Source organism: Salmo salar, chromosome ssa01 (genome assembly GCF_905237065.1).
Source record: "Salmo salar chromosome ssa01, Ssal_v3.1, whole genome shotgun sequence".
Taxonomy (NCBI): Eukaryota; Metazoa; Chordata; class Actinopteri; order Salmoniformes; family Salmonidae; genus Salmo; species Salmo salar.
The window spans coordinates 154,602,046-154,621,926 of record NC_059442.1 but is presented as its reverse complement, the minus strand read 5'-3'; the positions used below and the strand labels follow the sequence as shown (position 1 = coordinate 154,621,926).

The 19,881-nt window shown below is 42.7% G+C and overlaps 1 protein-coding gene and 1 pseudogene across 1 annotated transcript; one reads left to right on the top strand and one right to left on the bottom strand.

Moving 5' to 3' along the window:
* Nucleotides 1-923: 923 nt before the first annotated feature.
* On the top strand, nt 924-6,930 carry LOC106568932 (ribosome biogenesis protein NSA2 homolog). The gene is made up of 6 exons (XM_014139775.2): nt 924-1,132; nt 1,610-1,797; nt 2,016-2,166; nt 2,476-2,655; nt 5,902-6,094; nt 6,540-6,930. The coding sequence occupies exons 1-6, from the start codon at nt 1,130-1,132 to the stop codon at nt 6,605-6,607; spliced, it is 783 nt and encodes a 260-aa protein (XP_013995250.1). The 5' UTR covers nt 924-1,129; the 3' UTR covers nt 6,608-6,930.
* Nucleotides 6,931-7,021: 91 nt separating this feature from the next.
* Nucleotides 7,022-15,480, bottom strand: LOC106568598 (torsin-1B-like; annotated as a pseudogene).
* Nucleotides 15,481-19,881: the final 4,401 nt, after the last annotated feature.

Genomic DNA, 19,881 nt, shown 5'->3' with positions numbered 1-19,881 from the left:
CACAGATAATGATTTTGAGATACTAAATGAAACTGTTCCACAAAAATGTGCATATGCAAATCATAACTGGCACTCAGATTGGTAAAATTTGTAAGATAAATTGGCACTCCAAATGATAAAGGTTGCTGACTGCTGGTGTAGCCTATTACCGGCAACTTCAGGAGCATAATAGCAGAATCTGTGAAGGCCAGCAGCAGCGGGAGGAGCGTCGGGAACCGTTTTTTTCCCTTCTGGTTAGGCTTGATTTCTGGTTAGCTCTTGAGTAATTTGTATCATAATTATTTAATCAAACAGCATGCTTAAAGGATCAGACAAGTTCAGTACATATAGCCTAATTGATTTTATTAAACAGTGTTTTACACTACCAGTCAAAAGTTTTTACACCTACTCATTCAAAGGTTTTTCTTTATTATTACTATTGTCTACATTGTAGAACAATAGCGAAGACATCAAAACTATGAAATAACACATTGAATCATGTAGTAACTAAAACGGTGTTAAACAAAAATAAAAAAATATATATTTTAGATTCTTCAAAGTAGCCACCCTTTGCCTTGATGGCAGTTTCGCCCCTGCTCAACTCTAAACTTAGCACCTACTGTTGGCCTTGAACTGACTGTCAAATAAGCTAAACACATTCTTTAAATGCCTGGCCATCATTTTTCATGATAACAATAATCAAAAACAGTAATGTATTCATATCTCAATGATGCAACTATAAGAAATCTATCCACATTTTCCGCACACTTTCCTCATGAAAGCAACCTTCAAAATACATTCCCATCAGAATTTCACCTCCGGTTTTACATTTTAAAAAGCAAAGTGTAATGAGTATTAAAACTGGCCTGATTTTTTAAAATTGTATTAATAATTTATAGGTAACTCGTCAATTTAGTACAGTTTATATATAGTGCGCAACGGGACAGTTCTGAACCCTCGCACCAGGTTTCTTTCCGGAATTTGTTTGAGGACACTCAAATTACGTACTTCCTCTAAAATTCTGGCTTCGGGGAAAATAAACACCAACGACCCAAGCCTTAAGTCAAAACGACGAAAGAAAAACACATTTGAAACAACCAATTCCATAAAATAAGTATTGTACCTGAACACGTAACATTCAAGACACAAAATGGTAAGATATCCACGGTTCACGTTCTATATAACATATTTGATAGGATGTTAGCTAGCTGGCTAGTTAACATGTGGCAGACGCCTGACGACAGTGTCTCAAATGTGTTATGTTGGTCGAACTGCTCTGGATATAAAATCACGGCTTGTTTCAGATACATATTTGCAAATCCGATGCACAATAGTTAATATCATTTTATTGAAATTACTATGAAACATACTTTAGGAATACGCCCGCTGGACTGAATTGTTTTGATATTGCCTTACCTCAAGTAGCTAACGCTAATCAATCAGCAATTAGCTAACCAAGTTACTTTAATGGTCATCATTCCAAACATATTTTGAGCCAAGTAAGCCGACCTTTTATATATTCAGAAATCATTCATTATTTGTGATGTTTGTTTACTTAAAACACATTCAGAAAACCACAACCCTTTAAAAAAGAAGTCGAACTGTAATTCTTCTTTGCCTCTTACCCCAGCCCCAGAACGAACACATTGAGTTACATCGTAAGCGCCATGGCCAGCGCCTGGACCATCAGGAGAGGAAGAGGAAGAAGGAGAGCCGTGAGGCCCATGAGCGCTCACATAAAGCCAGGAAGATGATTGGTCTGAAGGCCAAACTCTACCACAAACAGAGGCACTCAGAGAAGATCCAGATGAAGAAGACGTAAGTATATGGTCGTACACTACATGCTGCAGCACCCTCTGAAAAATCAGAATAACATTTTTTTGTTTTATTATAATGAAAGTAGTGCACTGGGCTTTACTAGTCCTGTATTAACGGACCAATATAGCTGTCTGTAGCGCGGGCAAACAAATGTTTCCTTTGATTTGCCATTACCGCTGTTTGTTGACAGCTATGTACCACAACCTGTCTCACCACAGCCTCAAAATGCACGAACAGAGGAAGACCAAGCAGAAGAACGACGACAAGACGCCTGAGGGAGCAGTACCAGCCTACTTGCTGGACAGAGAGGGACAGTCACGCGCCAAGATCCTCTCAAACATGATCAAACAGAAGAGGAAGGAGAAGGCTGTGAGTATTCGATGCCTTTCTTCATCATGTCTCACCGAAGACAGTGCATCTCTAGACAGATTATCTTGTATAAAAGGGAACAATACCTAGCTGAATCCCATCTGTTGTCAGACTAATTGTTTCAAATGTCAACATAATACTGTATGGATTGGTTTCCAGCAATCCCATATTAAGCCTAGTCCTTAACTTAAATGCACTTTCAATGAAATTGGACCTACGTGTGCAAAGCCCAAGCCAGTTTAGTTGAAAACAGGTTCTTAAAGGTGTCCTGAAATGGTCTCTGATCGGATATTCTGTTTCTCCCTGTAGGGTAAATGGGAGGTGCCCCTGCCCAAGGTTCGGGCCCAGGGGGAGACGGAGGTGCTCAAAGTAATCCGTACAGGCAAGAGGCAGAAGAAGGCCTGGAAGAGGATGGTGACCAAAGTGTGCTTCGTAGGTGACAACTTCACCCGCAAGCCTCCCAAATATGAACGCTTCATCCGACCCATGGTAAGAAGGATGGCGCCATTACTCACTAGCATACTGTGTGTGTGTGTATATACATACACATATACATATACACATACATATGTATGTATATATATCTGTGTGTGTGTATATATCTGTGTGTGTGTGTGTGTGTATATGTATGTGTGTGTGTGTGTGTGTGTGTGTATATATACATGCATACATACTGCTCAAAAAAATAAAGGGAACACTTAAACAACACATCCTAGATCTGAATGAAAGAAATAATCTTATTAAATACTTTTTTCTTTACATAGTTGAATGTGCTGACAACAAAATCACACAAAAATAATCAATGGAAATCCAATTTATCAACCCATGGAGGTCTGGATTTGGAGTCACACTCAAAATTAAAGTGGAAAACCACACTACAGGCTGATCCAACTTTGATGTAATGTCCTTAAAACAAGTCAAAATGAGGCTCAGTAGTGTGTGTGGCCTCCACGTGCCTGTATGACCTCCCTACAACGCCTGGGCATGCTCCTGATGAGGTGGCAGATGGTCTCCTGAGGGATCTCCTCCCAGACCTGGACTAAAGCATCCGCCAACTTCCTGGACAGTCTGTGGTGCAACGTGGCGTTGGTGGATGGAGCGAGACATGATGTCCCAGATGTGCTCAATTGGATTCAGGTCTGGGGAACGGGCGGGCCAGTCCATAGCATCAATGCCTTCCTCTTGCAGGAACTGCTGACACACTCCAGCCACATGAGGTCTAGCATTGTCTTGCATTAGGAGGAACCCAGGGCCAACCGCACCAGCATATGGTCTCACAAGGGGTCTGAGGATCTCATCTCGGTACCTAATGGCAGTCAGGCTACCTCTGGCGAGCACATGGAGGGCTGTGCGGCCCCCCAAAGAAATGCCACCCCACACCATGACTGACTCACCGCCAAACCGGTCATGCTGGAGGATGTTGCGGGCAGCAGAACGTTCTCCACGGCGTCTCTAGACTCTGTCACGTCTCTCACGTGCTCAGTGTGAACCTGCTTTCATCTGTGAAGAGCACAGGGCGCCAGTGGCGAATTTGCCAATCTTGGTGTACTCTGGCAAATGCCAAACGTCCTGCACGGTGTTGGACTGTAAGCACAACTCCCACCTGTGGACGTCAGGCCCTCATACCACCCTCATGGAGTCTGTTTCTGACCGTTTCAGCAGACACATGCACATTTGTGGCCTGCTGGAGGTCATTTTGCAGGGCTCTGGCAGTGCTCCTCCTTTCACAAAGGCGGAGGTAGCGGTCCTGCTGCTGGGTTGTTGCCCTCCTACGGCCTCCTCCACGCCTCCTGATGTACTGGCCTGTCTCCTGGTCGCGCCTCCATGCTCTGGACACTACGCTGACAGATACAGCAAACCTTCTTGCCACAGCTCGCATTGATGTGCCATCCTGGATGAGCTACACTACCTGAGCCACTTGTGTGGGTTGTAGACTCCGTCTCATGCTACCACTAGAGTGAAAGCACCGCCAGCATTCAAAAGAGACCAAAACATCAGCCAGGAAGCATAGGAACTGAGAAGTGGTCTGTGGTCTCCACCTGCAGAACCACTCCTTTATTGGGGGTGTCTTGCTAATTGCCTATAATTTCCACCTGTTGTCTATTCCATTTGCACAACAGCATGTGAAATTTATTGTCAATCAGTGTTGCTTTCTAAGTGGACAGTTTGATTTCACAGAAGTGTGATTGACTTGGAGTTACATTGTGTTGTTTAAGTGTTCCCTTAATTATTTTGAGCAGTATATATATATATATATATACACACACACACATCTATCATATATATATATATATATATATGTATGTATGTATATATATGTATGTATATATACGTATGTATGTAGATGACGTAATGACGTTAGAGGTATGCACGTCAGCCTTGACATCAGTTTTGCACATCGGTGTTAAACTGGACATCGGACCGATGTTGGCGTTTTTTGATAATATCGCTCAATTCCGATATGCTCACCGATTTTTATTTTGCGCATCCCTAATATTAATATTGCAAGTTCAGCCAACTTTGATCTAGGTATCATTTCAAAAGCTCTGAATTCAGCTAACAAGGCAAAACAATTCAATTGTTATTAACACAACCTTCTGTCCGTCTCCATCTATTTTAACAGCATGCTAGCCTGTCAACTTTGTTCAGATGTTGAAATTAAGTGACCTACCTTATTTCTCAGAATGGGAACGAGTTGCCAATTCCATATAATTGTTTAATGCTTATTGCACATTTTATAAAACCAACTAAACGGCCTGTATTGCAATCTTTATTTGACTAAAATGCTGCTAGTGATAAATGGTACAGTAATGCGTGTGAAACTGAGCATTCATTTTCCACAATGAAAATTGGTACATCTGTTTTTAGTAGTGTATGCTCTGCTCAAGATTTGAGTTGAAACATCAACAGGGTATGGTTCGAAAGGTTAATTTATCATCTTACATTAAAATGTCTCCATGTGTTTCGGTGTCTATATGAGCAATTTCTGTTGGACCAAATCTCAAATGCAAGTAGCAAGTTGAAACTGTTTGCGTGGTAGGGGGAGGAGCTTGGGAGAAAAAGCCGAATCAGAGCTTTCACTCTCGCCAAAGTCTGTACAAATTAAGGCCAATGCGTTTCTATGGGCTTATTTTTAACCTAAGCTTGTCACCTGCCTTCCCGCCTTTGGGACAACGACTCCCAGTGTTAGGGCGGAGACATGAGCATCTCGTCATTATATACAGATCTCTGGTGTGAATGGAAAGGTCCACAGAAGGAGTGAACGAGACAAGACCAAAAAGACATGAGAACAAGTGGATATAAACACTCATAAATCCAAAACTAAATTATGCGATACAGGCAATTTGGAATATCATGCAAAAAGATCATTAATTTGAATGTATCGCCCAGCCCTAATGTGTGTGTTCTCTAATATACAGTATTTGGCATGTTGACGCCTTTCTCAGTTAGTTGCAGTGTTTGAAACTTTGACCTGTAAACACCCTCATCACTGTGTGAGCGACTACATTTTACAAATGTATCAGTCTAGAGCAATTTAGTTACAACCAGTGCACTCAACTAAATGACGTAAAACAACTTAAATTGACTTGACTTAAACCTTTTTGCTCGTTGGGGACCATTGGCAAACTTCTGTGTTGAACAGATTTTTCCACTTCTTTCAATGATGTTCCTAGTTAAGAGGCAAAAAACCCTGAAGTAAATGTCCCACCCGCCTCTGCCCTTTCCTCTCTTCAGGGTCTACGCTTCAAAAAGGCCCACGTGACCCACCCGGAGCTGAAGGCCACATTCTGTCTTCCCATCCTGGGTGTGAAGAAGAACCCCTCGTCACCCCTCTACACCACCCTGGGGGTCATCACCAAGGGAACCGTGGTAGAGGTCAACGTCAGCGAGCTGGGCCTGGTAACGCAGGGGGGAAAGGTCATCTGGGGTGAGTCAGCTCCTGTCCTCTCACATGGCTGTGTCTATGGATATTTATCTGGATCAGTATGGGCCGGTTTCCCGGACACCAATTTAAGCCTAGTTCTGGACTAAAGCACTTTCCATGGAGATTCTCCATTAAACATGCTTACTCCACGACTAAGCCTAGACTGTCTGGGAAACCGGCCCTATATATGTTATTTATTTAACCAGAGGGCTGCAGAATTGTGGGGGTTGGTGTTTGTCCGGCATTGCTACAGGAGGATGTATACTTTTATTAAACGGTGCAGAAATGTCTGATTTATAAGACGGTGAGGCCAAAGTAAAGAATAGTGAGTGATGGCAATGTATTAGATTGATCTCACTCCTGACAACACTAATATAAAACTGCATACAATCTGTCGGTGTAATTCAATTTATGAAATGTAGGGATTAAAATGTCTCTTCTTCCTCAGGTAAATACGCCCAGGTGACAAATAACCCAGAAAACGACGGCTGCATTAATGCTGTACTGCTGGTGTAAAATAAAGAACTCTATGGGACGTTTTTCCGGACACAGATTAAGCCTAGTACTGGACTAAAGCATTGATGGAGACTCTCCATTGACCTTGTTTAATAGTCCAGGACTAGGCTTAATCTGTGTCCGGGCAACCGCTCCTCTATACAGACTGTGCCTGTAACATACAGCCAGAGTTGGGGCTGGCATGGAATAACGGACATCTGTGGTTAAACCGTGTGTTGGAGATGGAGAAAACATCAGATGGCATATTTTGCAACAAGGTGTCTTGTAACTAAATTCTGAAACGTGCTCAAAGGAATGTGACTAAATAAAACATTTTAAATGTTTGTCATTTGTTTTTCAGATTTTCTTGGTTGCATATTGCCTCACAACAAGAGTCATATGTGACTGCGCTCTGAGAAGGGGGGGTCCTTTAAAACTGATTAAGAGCAATGCTTGTGAAAAAGGATGGTGTGAGAAAGGGAGAAAGCCAGCCTATACAAGTCCCCTGCACTCCTCAGAAAAGTCTGACAGCAGGCAAGCCTGTTGATGTCAGGATACCTGAGGGTCATCCACTTTCTGTCACTGGCGGAGATGTTCTCATTAAGAATGTCCCCACAGTAGAGTAGGCAGCAGCTGTTCCCTTTTTCTTTGCTGTCGGCAACTGCAGACCGATTGATCAGACCTACAAAATCACCTTTCATCCTAAATTACTACTCATCATGATTCGTAGATTGTTCACTCTGCAACACTGTGTAGTGGTCCAGCTTGCTGCTGATGGTCTTGCAGCCCTTTACGGAGAAGAGCTTCTCTGTTTTGGGGAAGTAAATCAATTCTCTGGCCGTCTGGTTAGCCACTTCCTGGTTGGGCTTCAGGCCCTTGGCGGTCATCTCAGCCATGCCACACATCAGACAGTGTTTGTACTCCAGAGGCAGGAAGGGGACGAAGAAGTCCACCAGGCTCAGACTAGTGTGCCAGAACCCACCTTTACAGAGAAGATGAGAAAGGTGGAATGAGACAGTAATAAGATGGGTTAGGGAGAAGAAACAAGGATGGACAGAATAAAAGAACAGGAATTTTGTATTTGAGGTCTAGAAAGCCTTGTTTTCTAATCCCAGGATTATAAACACAAAAGGGACGAATCTTAACATTAGACACGTGTGATTTGAACTTTCAATGCATGATTTGGTAAGTACAAGAACGAGTTACAACAGTGCATCTAAAGAGTGATAGTGAACAGCTGGCTTACTCTGCTTGTTGAACACGGACAAGGAGAGCGGTGTTTCCAAATCCTCAGCTCCATCTCCTCTCGGTCTCGCCCTGCTCTCCAGAAGTCCAGGGCCACCTGAACTATTTTATCTCCTCCAGCGTTGCTATGGAGATGAGCAACACACAGTAAATATTAAGGGATCAGAAATAACTTATTGACAGCTGACTTTCAGCTAAGTAAAATACTAGTCACTACAGTTGTGGGAAAGATAGTATAATGGTTGCCTGTACAGTCGTGGCCAAAAGTTGAATGGCACAAATATTAATTTTCACAAAGTCTGCTGCCTCAGTTTGTGTGATGTCAATTTGCATATACTCCAGGATGTTATGAAGAGTGATCAGATGAAAAGTCCCTCTTTGCCATGCAAATGAACTGAATCACCCAAAAACATTTCCACTGCATTTCAGCCCTGCCACAAAAGGACCAGCTGACATCATGTCAGTGATTCTCTCGTTAACACAGGTGTGAGTGTTGACGAGGACAAGGCTGGAGATAACTCTGTCATGCTGATTGAGTTCGAATAACAGACTGGAAGCTTCAAACGGAGGGTGGTGCTTAGAACCATTGTTCTTCCTCTGCCAACCATGGTTACCTGCAAGGAAACACGTGCCGTCATCATTGCTTTGCACAAAAAGGGCTTCTCAGGCAAGGATATTGCTGCCAGTAAGATTGCACCTAAATCAATTTATTGGATCATCAAAAACTTCAAGGAGAGCGGTTCAGTTGTTGTGAAGAAGGCTTCAGGGCGCCCAAGAAAGTCCAGCAAGCGCCAGGACCGTCTCCTAAAGTTGATTCAGCTGCGGGATCGGGGCACCACCAGTACAGAGCTTGCTTAGGAATGGCAGCAGGCAGGTGTGAGTGCACCTGCACGCACAGTGAGGCAAAGACTTTTGGAGGATGGCCTGGTGTCAAGAAAGTCAGCAAAGGAGCCACTTCTCTCCAGGAAAAACATAAAGGACAGACTGATGTTCTGCAAAAGGTACAGGGATTGGACTGCTGAGGGCTGGGGTAAAGTCATTTTCTCTGATGAATCCCCTTTACGATTGTTTGGGGCATCCGGAGAAAAGCTTGTCCGGAGAAGACAAGGTGAGTGCTACCATCATTCCTGTGTCATGCCAACAGTAAAGCATCCTGAGACCATTCATGTGTAGGGTTGCATCTCAGCCAAGGGAGTGGGCTCACTCACAATTTTGCCTAAGAACACAGCCATGAATAAAGAATGGTACCAACACAGCCTCAGAGAACAACTTCTCCAGACCATCCAAGAACAGTTTGGTGACGAACAATGCCTTTTCCAGCATGATGGAGCACCTTGCCATAAGGCAAAAGGGATAACTAAGTGGCTCGGGGAACAAAACATCGATATTTTGGGTCCATGGCCAGGAAACTCCCCAGACCTTAATCCCATTGAGAACTTGTGGTCAAGAGGCGGGTGGACAAACAAAACCCAAATTCTGACAAACTCCAAGCATTGATTATGCAAGAATGGGCTGCCATCAGTCAGGATGTGGCCCAGAAGTTAATTGACAGCATGCCAGGGCGGATTACAGAGGTCTTGAAAAAGAAGGGTCAACATTGCAAATATTGACTCTGCATCAACTTCATGTAATTGTCAATAAAAGCCTTTGACACTTATGAAATTATTGTATTTATACTTCATTATTCCATAGTAACATCTGACAAAAATATCTAAAGACACTGAAGCAGCAAACTTTGTGGAAATTAATATTTGTGTCACTCTCAAAACTTTTGGCCACGACCGTAGGTCCAGTTAAAGAAAATACAAAAGTTATTTTTTAAACACTTAATTTCTTAAACACACTGCTGGTCTGTCTCCCCTACCTGAGGAAGATGAAGATGGCTTAGCAGTAGAAGACCCCATCCAGATTTTGGTAGTAGTCCAGGTATGGCTTTATGCAGTCGATCAGGTCAGGGTCCATCTTGTCCATGTCATCAAAGATGAACATGGAGTGTGGGCAGTTGGTGACTTTGCCTTTGATCGACTGCTGCAGCTTTGACTGGGTAATGGGGATGAACACAACAGTATAAACACAGACTAGAGCTGTGAAGAATAACTTACAGCATAGCCACAAAATACATTTACATCCTATATCTTACAGATTTTGATTACTGAGAATTTCCTTCCTACTAATACTTAATTACTTTTCTGGGTAAAGAAATTAAATTATAGCAATTCACTTTGTAGTTCTCAATCTCTCTCTGATGGGGGAAGAACTGTAGATACAAACTGGTGGATGAAACGGCTGGCCATGCCCTTCTTATAGATGTTTTCAGCTATCAGCTGGCTGACAAAGTTCTTCCCCGTACCAGTCCAGCCATGTAGAGAAAGCACCAGGGGCATTTTAGAGGTTTTATTGTTCATGAAACCCGTTATAGCTTTAAGGATGACTCTGGAGGCAATATGTTGACCAAAAAGCTTCTTATCTAGGTCAACTTCCAAACCTGATGGGGTAGAAATTGATCACTAATACATCATCATTCAAACCGATCCATGGGGATAGGTGGTAATCTTCATAACGTGATTAGTAATACATGTGGTGGTGTTGGTCGATAAGCAACACTGGGCTAATTGTGCCTATGGGACTCCCTATCACGGCCGGTTGTGATACAGCCTGGATTTAAACCAGGGTGTCTGTAGTGACGCCTATAGCACTGAGATGCAGTGCCTTAGACCGCTGCTTCACTCGGGACCCAGGTTTATTCGACAAAAGCAATGTCGCAACAACCACAAAAAATCATTAGATGTGTGTAATGGAAACAGCAGATATGAGACATTTTCTAATGCAAAGCATTTTTCTGTCCAACGGGCGGATTTTTCTTCTGTTAAACTTTCTTATTTCGACAAATGATGGGAACTGTGTTTTTCGAATAAATAATTATTGCCAAATCATTTTGAAGGGAGGACTATGCTGGGCACGTGATGTTCCCGCGTGACTATAAAGTTCCACTTAATAATTGTAAACGCCTTATGTCTTATAAAATACTTTTTTTCAATTACGACTTTCATAAATGCTTGAATTGCTTCGCCTAGCTTTTCTGTTTGGCTGGCAAGTTTCACCATAATTTTTTTAAACTAGGCAAGTCAGAAAACATAGCATATAAACATAGCATATACCAACATATGAAAACACAACATGGTACAAACATTATTTATTAAACCTTTATTTAACTAGGCAAGTCAGTTAACCTGTTTGGGATAGGGGGCAGTATTTGCATGGCCGGATAAAAAACGTACCCGATTTAATCTGGTTACTACTCCTGCCCAGAAACTAGAATATGCATATAATTAGTAGATTTGGATAGAAAACACTCAAAAGTTTCTAAAACTGTTTGAATGCTGTCTGTGAGTATAACAGAACTCATATGGCAGGCCAAAACCTGAGAAGATTCTATATGGGAAGTGCCCTGTCTGACCATTTCTTGGCCTTCTGTAGCCTCTTTATCGAAAATAGAGGATCTCTGCTGTAACGTGACATTTTCTAAGGCTCCCATAGGCTCTCAGAAGGCGCCAGAACGGGGAATGATAACTCTGCAGTCCCTGGGCGAAAAACAGTAGGGCTTTTGGAAAGTGGTCGTTCTGAGAACAATGACACTGGTGCGCGCGTGCATGTGAAGACTCCATTTTCTATTTTCAGTGTTTGAACGAAAACAAGGTCTCCCGGTTGGAATATTATCGCTATTTTACGAGACAAATCGCATAAAAATTGATTTTAAACAGCGTTTGACATGCTTCGAAGTACGGTAATGGAATATTTTGAATTTTTTTGTCACGATACGCACCGGCGCGTCACCCTTCGGATAGTGTCTTGAACGAAAGAACAAAATGCAGCTATTTGGATATAACTATGGATTATTTGGAACCAAAACAACATTGGGTGTTGAAGTAAAAGTCCTGGGAGTGCATTCTGACGAAGAACAGCGAAGGTAATCCAATTTTTCTTATAGTAAATCTGAGTTTGGTGAGTGCCAAACTTGGTGGGTGTCAAAATAGCTAGCCATGATGGCCGGGCTATCTACTCAGAATATTGCAAAATGTGCTTTCACCGAAAAGCTATTTTAAAATCGGACACCGCGATTGCATAAAGGAGTTCTGTATCTATAATTCTTGAAATAATTGTTATGTTTCTTGTCAACGTTTATCGTGAGTAATTTAGTAAATTCACCGGAAGTTTTCGGTGGGTATGCTAGTTCTGAACAAAACATGCTAATGTAAAAAGCTGGTTTTTGATATAAATATGAACTTGATTGAACAAAACATGCAGGTATTGTATAACATAATGTCCTAGGAGTGTCATCTGATGAAGATCATCAAAGGTTAGTGCTGCATTTAGCTGTGGTTTTGGTTTTTGTGACATTATATGCTAGCTTGAAAAATGGGTGTGTGATTATTTCTGGCTGGGTACTCTCCTGACATAATCTAATGTTTTTCTTTCGTTGTAAAGCCTTTTTTAAATCAGACAATGTGGTTAGATAAAGGAGAGTCTTTAAAATGGTGTAAAATAGTCATATGTTTGAAAAATGGAAGTTTTTGGATTTTTGAGGTGTTTTTAATTTGCGGTCAAAGAGTGATGACAGACACAGAAGCCCAGTACTTGGTCAAAAACTCACAAATATCCCTGCAAATGAAAACGGTCTGATCTCCACAAAAGCCAACCGAACTGAGAAATAAGTTTTGTTTTTATACTAACAAGTGGTTGCCATGGTAAATAATCCAATAATAATTGGTAGGAAACATCAAAGAATTTACCAGAATCTCTAAATGAAAATACTGGCAGATCAATAAAATGTCCTTGTAGATCTAATTACATTTTTAGGATTCGAAATTAATATCTAAGGGGCTTTTATGCACTGGTGGATTGTAATGGTTTAAGATCTGGTTTGGTGATTAGGGTTAGTTGGCAGTTACAACTAATAGCTATAGGTTTACTGGGGCTGAGTACGGTTTAGGGTGTAGGGTCAGTGGTCTATGGAGCAGGTGGCTGTAAGACTAGCCCTGTGTTTGTTTGTTTCTCTTCTCCTCCTGTTGTTTCTGCTCATTCATTTATTTTGTGTGTCATCTCCTCATCCTTCCTCCTCTCAACCCAGGCAGGTTGTTCCCAAGACCCCTGTCACAGTGGGGGTTCCCAGATGGTACGGACTCCATAACAGACCCCCTCTACTCAGAGGTGATCTCACACTTACATGGTAACACAGGGGATCTTATTCAGTCACGCTACCAACATAGTCTCACACTAGGTATTTCAGTTCATTAATCCTTTAAGCTTCTGTACTTTACAATATTCTTTCACGGTTTTCACAGTATAATTTGTTCTGTGTCCCAGAATACACCATTAGCAGTGACAGGACATTTAAGTTTGGCCTATCTGGCTGGTACACACAGTACATTTGTTTTTCCTCATCTGTGAAGGGCACATACTCTTTGAAAGGGAACTGCTCTTGTGAGTGTTCAAACAGGTGTGTGTGTGTTCGTGCGTGCTCTCTGTGTTTAACTAGAGAAAACATATTTTATTTGTCTCAGCTGTTACCTTGAGATGGACAACAGTCAACATGGTGCTTCATCTTTAGTTCCCTGGGACGTCGTCAGGTCAAAATGTATGACCACAGTCAGAGGGAAATCAACTACATTTGAACTGCTATTCCATTATGTCCATGCCGCCATCAAACCAGTCATTTATCCCGTGTGGTTTATATCCTTTTCCACTTCCTCTTGCTTTCCTTTACATTATGGTCAAAAGTTTAAATATGCATTTCTCACGTTTTAGCAGGATAATTTATAACAGTCATTATTCAGATCCTGCCCCATTGACTAAAGCTGGTCTGGTGTTGGCCTCATTCCCATTCACTCATTCTCTTTCTCTCTCTCATTGTGTCTCAAACACTCTCATTCTCCCCAGTGAGAGGTGGTTGAAATTTGTGCATATGAGTTTTAATGGATAGGGGTTTTGGCTGACACCCAACCTGAACACATCAGCCATATAGATCCCTCTCACCATATACTGTATTCTCTCTGCTCCTTGAGCTGGGCTCTCCTGGAAAATAGTAATTTTAATGATATCACCCGAGTCCATTTTCTGTAGAGGGCTGAAATATAGGCTTTTGTAGAGGCCCCCAAACCACAAATCTATTGTGCTATTGTCACGCCCTGACCTAAGAGCCTTTTTATTCTCTATTTTGGTTAGGTCAGGGTGTGACTAGGGTGGGTACTCTAGTTTTAGTATTTCTATGTTGGCCTGGTATGGTTCCCAATCAGAGACAGCTGTCTATCGTTGTCTCTGATTGGGGATCATATTTAGGCAGCCTTTTCCCACCTGTTTGTTGTGGGATCTTGTCTATGTATAGTTGCTTGCGAGCACTACATTGGCTTCACGGTTCGTTTTGCTCTTTATTGTTTTCTGTGCGTTTCACTCGAATAAAGATGATGAAACCATTCCACGTTGCACCTTGGTCCAATCATTACAACAACGTTCGTGACGGCTATCGAATAATATTGAAGGGGTTTTAAAACTTGTTTTCTTAGTGACCAACCCAAAGAATTTCAAGGTTGTAACACCAAATAGATAAAACCATGTTTTTAACTACAACCCAGGATCTACCACAAGAGGGACCGGCCATGACCTATCATTTGAAAAATGAAATATGGTAGCCCTCCAAAAATAGAATGGTACCCCCATTCTCTCTTGACCCTCTGTTCGTGATCTGAATTATTTTTATGCGTCACTCTCCTCGCCTGAGAGAGTAAGACTGGGGAGGAAGAGGAGGATAAGGAGGAGGAGGATGATGTTGGATATGAAGTCACTTCCTAACTAGAGATGTAAATATAGACTTAGGGTATTGGTGGATGTTTACTTTCTAACTTATAACGTAGAGTAGCTCATTATAATACAATGGGATACCTTGGAGAAAGTTTCTGTGACGTACCATCTCATCACCCTACAGTATATACAGTATAGTACTGTATTGTCCTGGTGTGTATTATCTATTCTCTTTCTTTCTCTTTTCTCTCACTCCTGCCTCTCTCTCTCTTTTCTCTCACTACTTCCCCTCTCTCTCTCTTTCTCTCTCTCTTTCTCTCTCTTACTCTCTCTCTCAATCCTTCCTCTCGCTCTCTCTTTTCTCTCACTACTTCCCCTCTCTCTCTTTCTCTCTCTTCCTCTCTCTCTCGCTCTCTTACTCTCTCTCTCAATCCTTCCACTCGCTCTCTCTCTTTTCTCTCACTCCTTCCTCTCTCCCTCTCGCTCTCTCTTTCTCTTATTCCTTCCTCTCTCCCTCTAGCTCTCTCTCTTTTCTCTCACTCCTTTCTCTCTCTCTCTTGCTCTCTCTTCCTCTCTCTCGCTCTCTTACTCTCTCTTCCTCTCTCTCGCTCTCTTACTCGCTCTCAATCCTTCCTCTCGCTCTCTCTCTTTTCTCTCACTCCTTCCTCTCTCCCTCTCGCTCGTTTCTCTCTCTCTCTCTCTTGCTCTCCCCCTCTCTCACCCCTTCCCCCTGTCTCGTCTGAGGTAATTTCCTGTTCCCCTTCCTAATGTTTCTCTCAACTTCCTGTCCAAGCCCCACCCTCGCCCCCCACACTGGTCTGTCCCTTTCCTGTTGCAAGCTGGGTCGTCCGCATTCCCGTTGTGTGTGTGAGCGCATCACATGGGGTGTTACAGGAAAGCTGCGTTGAGAGAGAGAACCCAACCAACTTTATCGGGATGTCAAACACGCAGTTGGGAATCCACTGACTAACGCCCCTGTGGACAGAGGCAAACGAACAATAGTTCGTTATCACTACTGATGACATCCCAATGACACAACGGTGTTGGTGGTAATGCATCAATCAGTCAACTCTCTGCTGTTTATGAGCAGGGCCTGGAGGTTTTCCTTGTCAGGTCATGTTGACAGGAAAACCTTCTGGCCCCATGAGCATTCAAATGAAGTCATAACAGTAATACACATTAGATATCTCTCACACACGCACACACACACGCACGCACACACACACACACACACACACACACACACACACTGGAATTTTGCCTTGATGACAGATTTGCACCCTCTTGGCATGCTCTCAACCAGCTTCATGAGGTAGTCACCTGGAATGCATTTCAATTAACAGATGTGCCTTGTTAAAAGTCAAATTATGGAATTTCTTTCCTTCTTAATGCATTTGAGCCCATCAGTTGTGTTGTGACAAGGTAGGGGTGGTATACAGAAGGTAGCCCTATTTGGTAAAATACCAAGTCCAAATTATGGCAGGAACAACTCAAATAAGCAAAGAGAAACGACAGTCCAACATTACTTTAAGACATGAAGGTCAGTCAATCTGGAAAATGTCAAGAACTTTGAACATTTCTTCAAGTGCAGTCGCAAAAACCATTAAGCGCTGTGATGAAACTGGCTCTCATGAGGACCGCCACAGGAAAGGAAGACTCAGAGTTACCTCTGCTGCAGAGGATAAGTACATTAGAGTTAACTGCATCTCAGATTGCAGCCCAAATAAATGCTTCACAGAGTTCAAGTAACAGACACATCTCAACATCAACTGTTCAGAGGAGACTGCGTGAAGCAGGCCTTCATGGTCGAATTGCTGCAAAGAAACCACTACTTAAGGACACCAATAAGAAGAGGAGACTTGCTTGTGCCAAGAAACACGAGAAATGGACATTAGTCCGGTGGAAATCTGTCCTTTGGTCTGATGAGTCCAAATGTGAGATTTTTGATTCCAACTGCCGTGTCTTTGTGAGACACAGAGTAGGTGAATGGATGACCTCTGCATGTGTGGTTCCCACGGTGAAGCATGGAGGAGGAGATGTGGGGGTGCTTTGCTGGTGACACTGTCAGTGATTTATTTAGAATTCAAGGCACACTTAACCAGCATGGCTGCCACAGCATTCTGAAGCGATATGCCATCCCATCTGGTTTGCGCTTAGTGGGACTATCATTTGTTTTTCAACAGGACAATGACCCAAAACACACCTCCAGGCTATGTAAGGGCTATTTGACCAAGGAGAGCAATGGAGTGCTGCATCAGATGACTTGGCCCCCACAATCACCTGACCTCAACCCAATTGGGATGGTTTGGAATGAAGGAAAAGCAGCCAACAAGTGCTCCTTCAAGACTGTTGGAAAAGCATTCGTCATGAAGCTGGTTGAGAGAATGCCAAGAGTGGCAAAGCTGTCATCAAGGCAAAGGGTGGCTACTTTGAAGAAACTCACATATAAAATATATATCGATTGTTTATCACCATTGTTTGGTTACTACATGATTCCATATGTGGTTTTTCATAGTTTTGATGTCTTCACTATTATTCTACAGTGTAGTAAATAATACAAATAAAGAAAAACCCTTGAATGAGTTGGTGTGTCCAAACTTTTGACTGGTACTGTAAATAAATACTAATGAACAAAGTACAGAGAGATCCTTGATGAAAACCTGCTCCAGAGCGCTCAGGACCTCAGACTGGGGCAAAGGTTCACCTTCCAACAGGACAACTACCCTAAGCACACAGCCAAGACAACACAGGAGTGGTTGCGGGACAAGTCTCTGAATGTCCTTGAGTGGCCCAGCCAGAGCCCAGACTTGAACCCAATCGAACATCTCTGGAGAGACCTGAAAATAGCTGTGCAGCGATGCTCCCCATCCAACCTGACAGAGCTTGAGAGGATCTGCACAGAAGAATGGGAGACACTCCCCAAATACAGGTTTGCCAATCTTGTAGCGTCATACCCAAGAAGACTCAAGGCTGTAATCACTGCCAAAGGTGCTTCAACAAAGTACTGTTGTTAATGTCTGTCACGTCCTGACCAGTAAAAGGGGTTGTTTGTTATTGTAGTTTGGTCAGGGCGTGGCAGGGGGTGTTTGTTTAGTGTGTTTTGGGGTTTTTTGGGCAATTTTCTATGTTAGTGTATTTCTATGTCTGTGTCTATTTAGTCTATTTCTATGTTCAGGGTTTTTGGTTTGGCCTTCAATTAGAAGCAGCTGTTCTTCGTTGCTTCTAATTGGAGGTCATATTTAAGTAAGGGTTTTTGTCACTGTGTTTGTGGGTAGTTGTTTCCTGTTCTATGTATAGCTTGTTGCCTTACAGGACTGTCTTCGTCGTTTATTTTGTATAAGTATTTTATTTGTGTTTTTCCTTCTAATAAAGAAGATGAGTATACACATTCCCGCTGCATTTTGGTCTACTTCAGACGACGAATGTTACAATGTCATATTTCAGTTTTATTTTTAATACATTTGCAAAAATGTCTAAAACATTTTTTGCTTTGTCGTTATGGGGTATTGTGCGTAGATTGAGGGGGGGGATGCACTGTATGTTACGCAAAACCATGTATTAATGTATCTTGGGGATGTAAATCTATCTGTTCTATATATGCATTTATACAAAGTATATATGCACGTGTACTGTGTGTGTACATCTGTGTGACACATCTCATCAGTGCCACTGCTGTTGACCCCCCCTGTCTCAGCCTCCAGTATCTATGGTGCAATAGTCTGTGCCGGGGGGCTATCTGGTTTAATTTTCCTGTCTAATCTGGTGTCTTGTGTGAATTTAAGTATGCTCCCTCTTATTATTTCTCCCTCCTCTCCCGGAGGACCTGAGCCCTAGGACCATGTCTCAGGACTACCTGGTCTGATGACTCCTGACCAGTTCACAGGACGTGCTACCTTGTCCTGGACCTGCTGTTTCCGCCTCTCTTTCTCTCTCTCTCTACCTCTACCTCTGAACGCTTGGCTATGAAAAGCCAACTGACATTTACTCCTGAGGTACTGACCTGTTGCACCCTCTACAACCACTGTAATTATTATTTGACCCTGCTGGTCATCTATGAACGTTTGAACTTTTTGAAGAACTATCTGGCCTTAATAGCCATGTACTTATATTCTCCACCCGGCACAGCTATAAGAGGACTGACCCCTCAGATGTTCCTCTCTAGGTTTCTTCCTAGGTTCCTGCCTTTCTATGGAGTTTTTCCTAGCCACTGTGCTTCTACATCTGCATTGCTTGCTGTTTGGGGTTTTAGGCTGGGTTTCTGTATAGCTCTTTGTGACATCTGCTGATATAAAAAGGGCTTTATAAATAAATGTGATTGTTTGACATTCTGACTCCCCACTTTGAGATCTTAGGGTTTATCTTCATGTTTATGTTTTGGAGACAGTTGGGGTCACATTTCCGTTTTGTTACTTTAATATTAAAAGGTCATGTTTTTATTTTTTTGTAGCAATAATGTTGTATGATCAGAACATTCAGTAAAGAAGCAAAATTGTGACAAGTTACAAAGCAGGTCTGGTATCTCAGTTTAATGAGACCCCTGGGACTCCCTGACTGACTGGCTGCTATGGAAGGTGACCTGGCTGTTTATTACATAATCTGGCTGTTCTGAGATCACTGGGCTCTTTTAATCAGCTGCTGTGTGACAGGTAAACAATAGAGCCGTAGAGATCAATCGGGTGACGTGGCCCCCTTCGGCAGCCCTGGGACTCCCTGACTTCCACCTGCCGCCTCACTTTTTTCATTTGTAATTTTATTTAAATGTAACCTTTATTTAACTTAGCAAGTCAGTTAAGAACAAATTCTTATTTACTGTGACGGCCTACCCCGGCCAAACCCGGACGATGCTGGGCCAATTGTGCGCCGCCCTATTAACTTCCAATCACGGTCGGATGTGGTACAGCCTGGAATCGAACCAGGAACTGTAGTGACGCCTCTTGCACTGAGATGCAGTGCCTTAGACTGCTGCGCCACTCGGGAGCAACTCGCCACTTCCTGGTCTCTGGCCTGGCTGTAAATCTGCCAAACACAGGGCCTCTGCTTCATGAGGGAAGAAGCCAAACAAAGGGCCTGGTGTTTTGTCTTCATCTCTGTGGGTATGTGTAAAGCTGTTTTTCCTAACGCAGAGGGACCAAGTGGTGGTCATTATGTTCGAGGATCAGTGCACTTAATGATGAAACACAGGCCTTCTTGCAGGCAGAGATAAGACAAGAGAGGAAGCCTGCAAGCTGAGAGGGCACATCCCAACAAGCACTCCT

Excerpts from the sequence above, each read along its gene's own strand:
- LOC106568932 (XM_014139775.2), top strand. Across the intron at positions 1,798-2,015 it reads AAGATCCAGATGAAGAAGAC|CCTCAAAATGCACGAACAGA; the intron begins GTAAGTATATGG and ends GTCTCACCACAG. Across the intron at positions 2,167-2,475 it reads AGAAGAGGAAGGAGAAGGCT|GGTAAATGGGAGGTGCCCCT; the intron begins GTGAGTATTCGA and ends TTCTCCCTGTAG.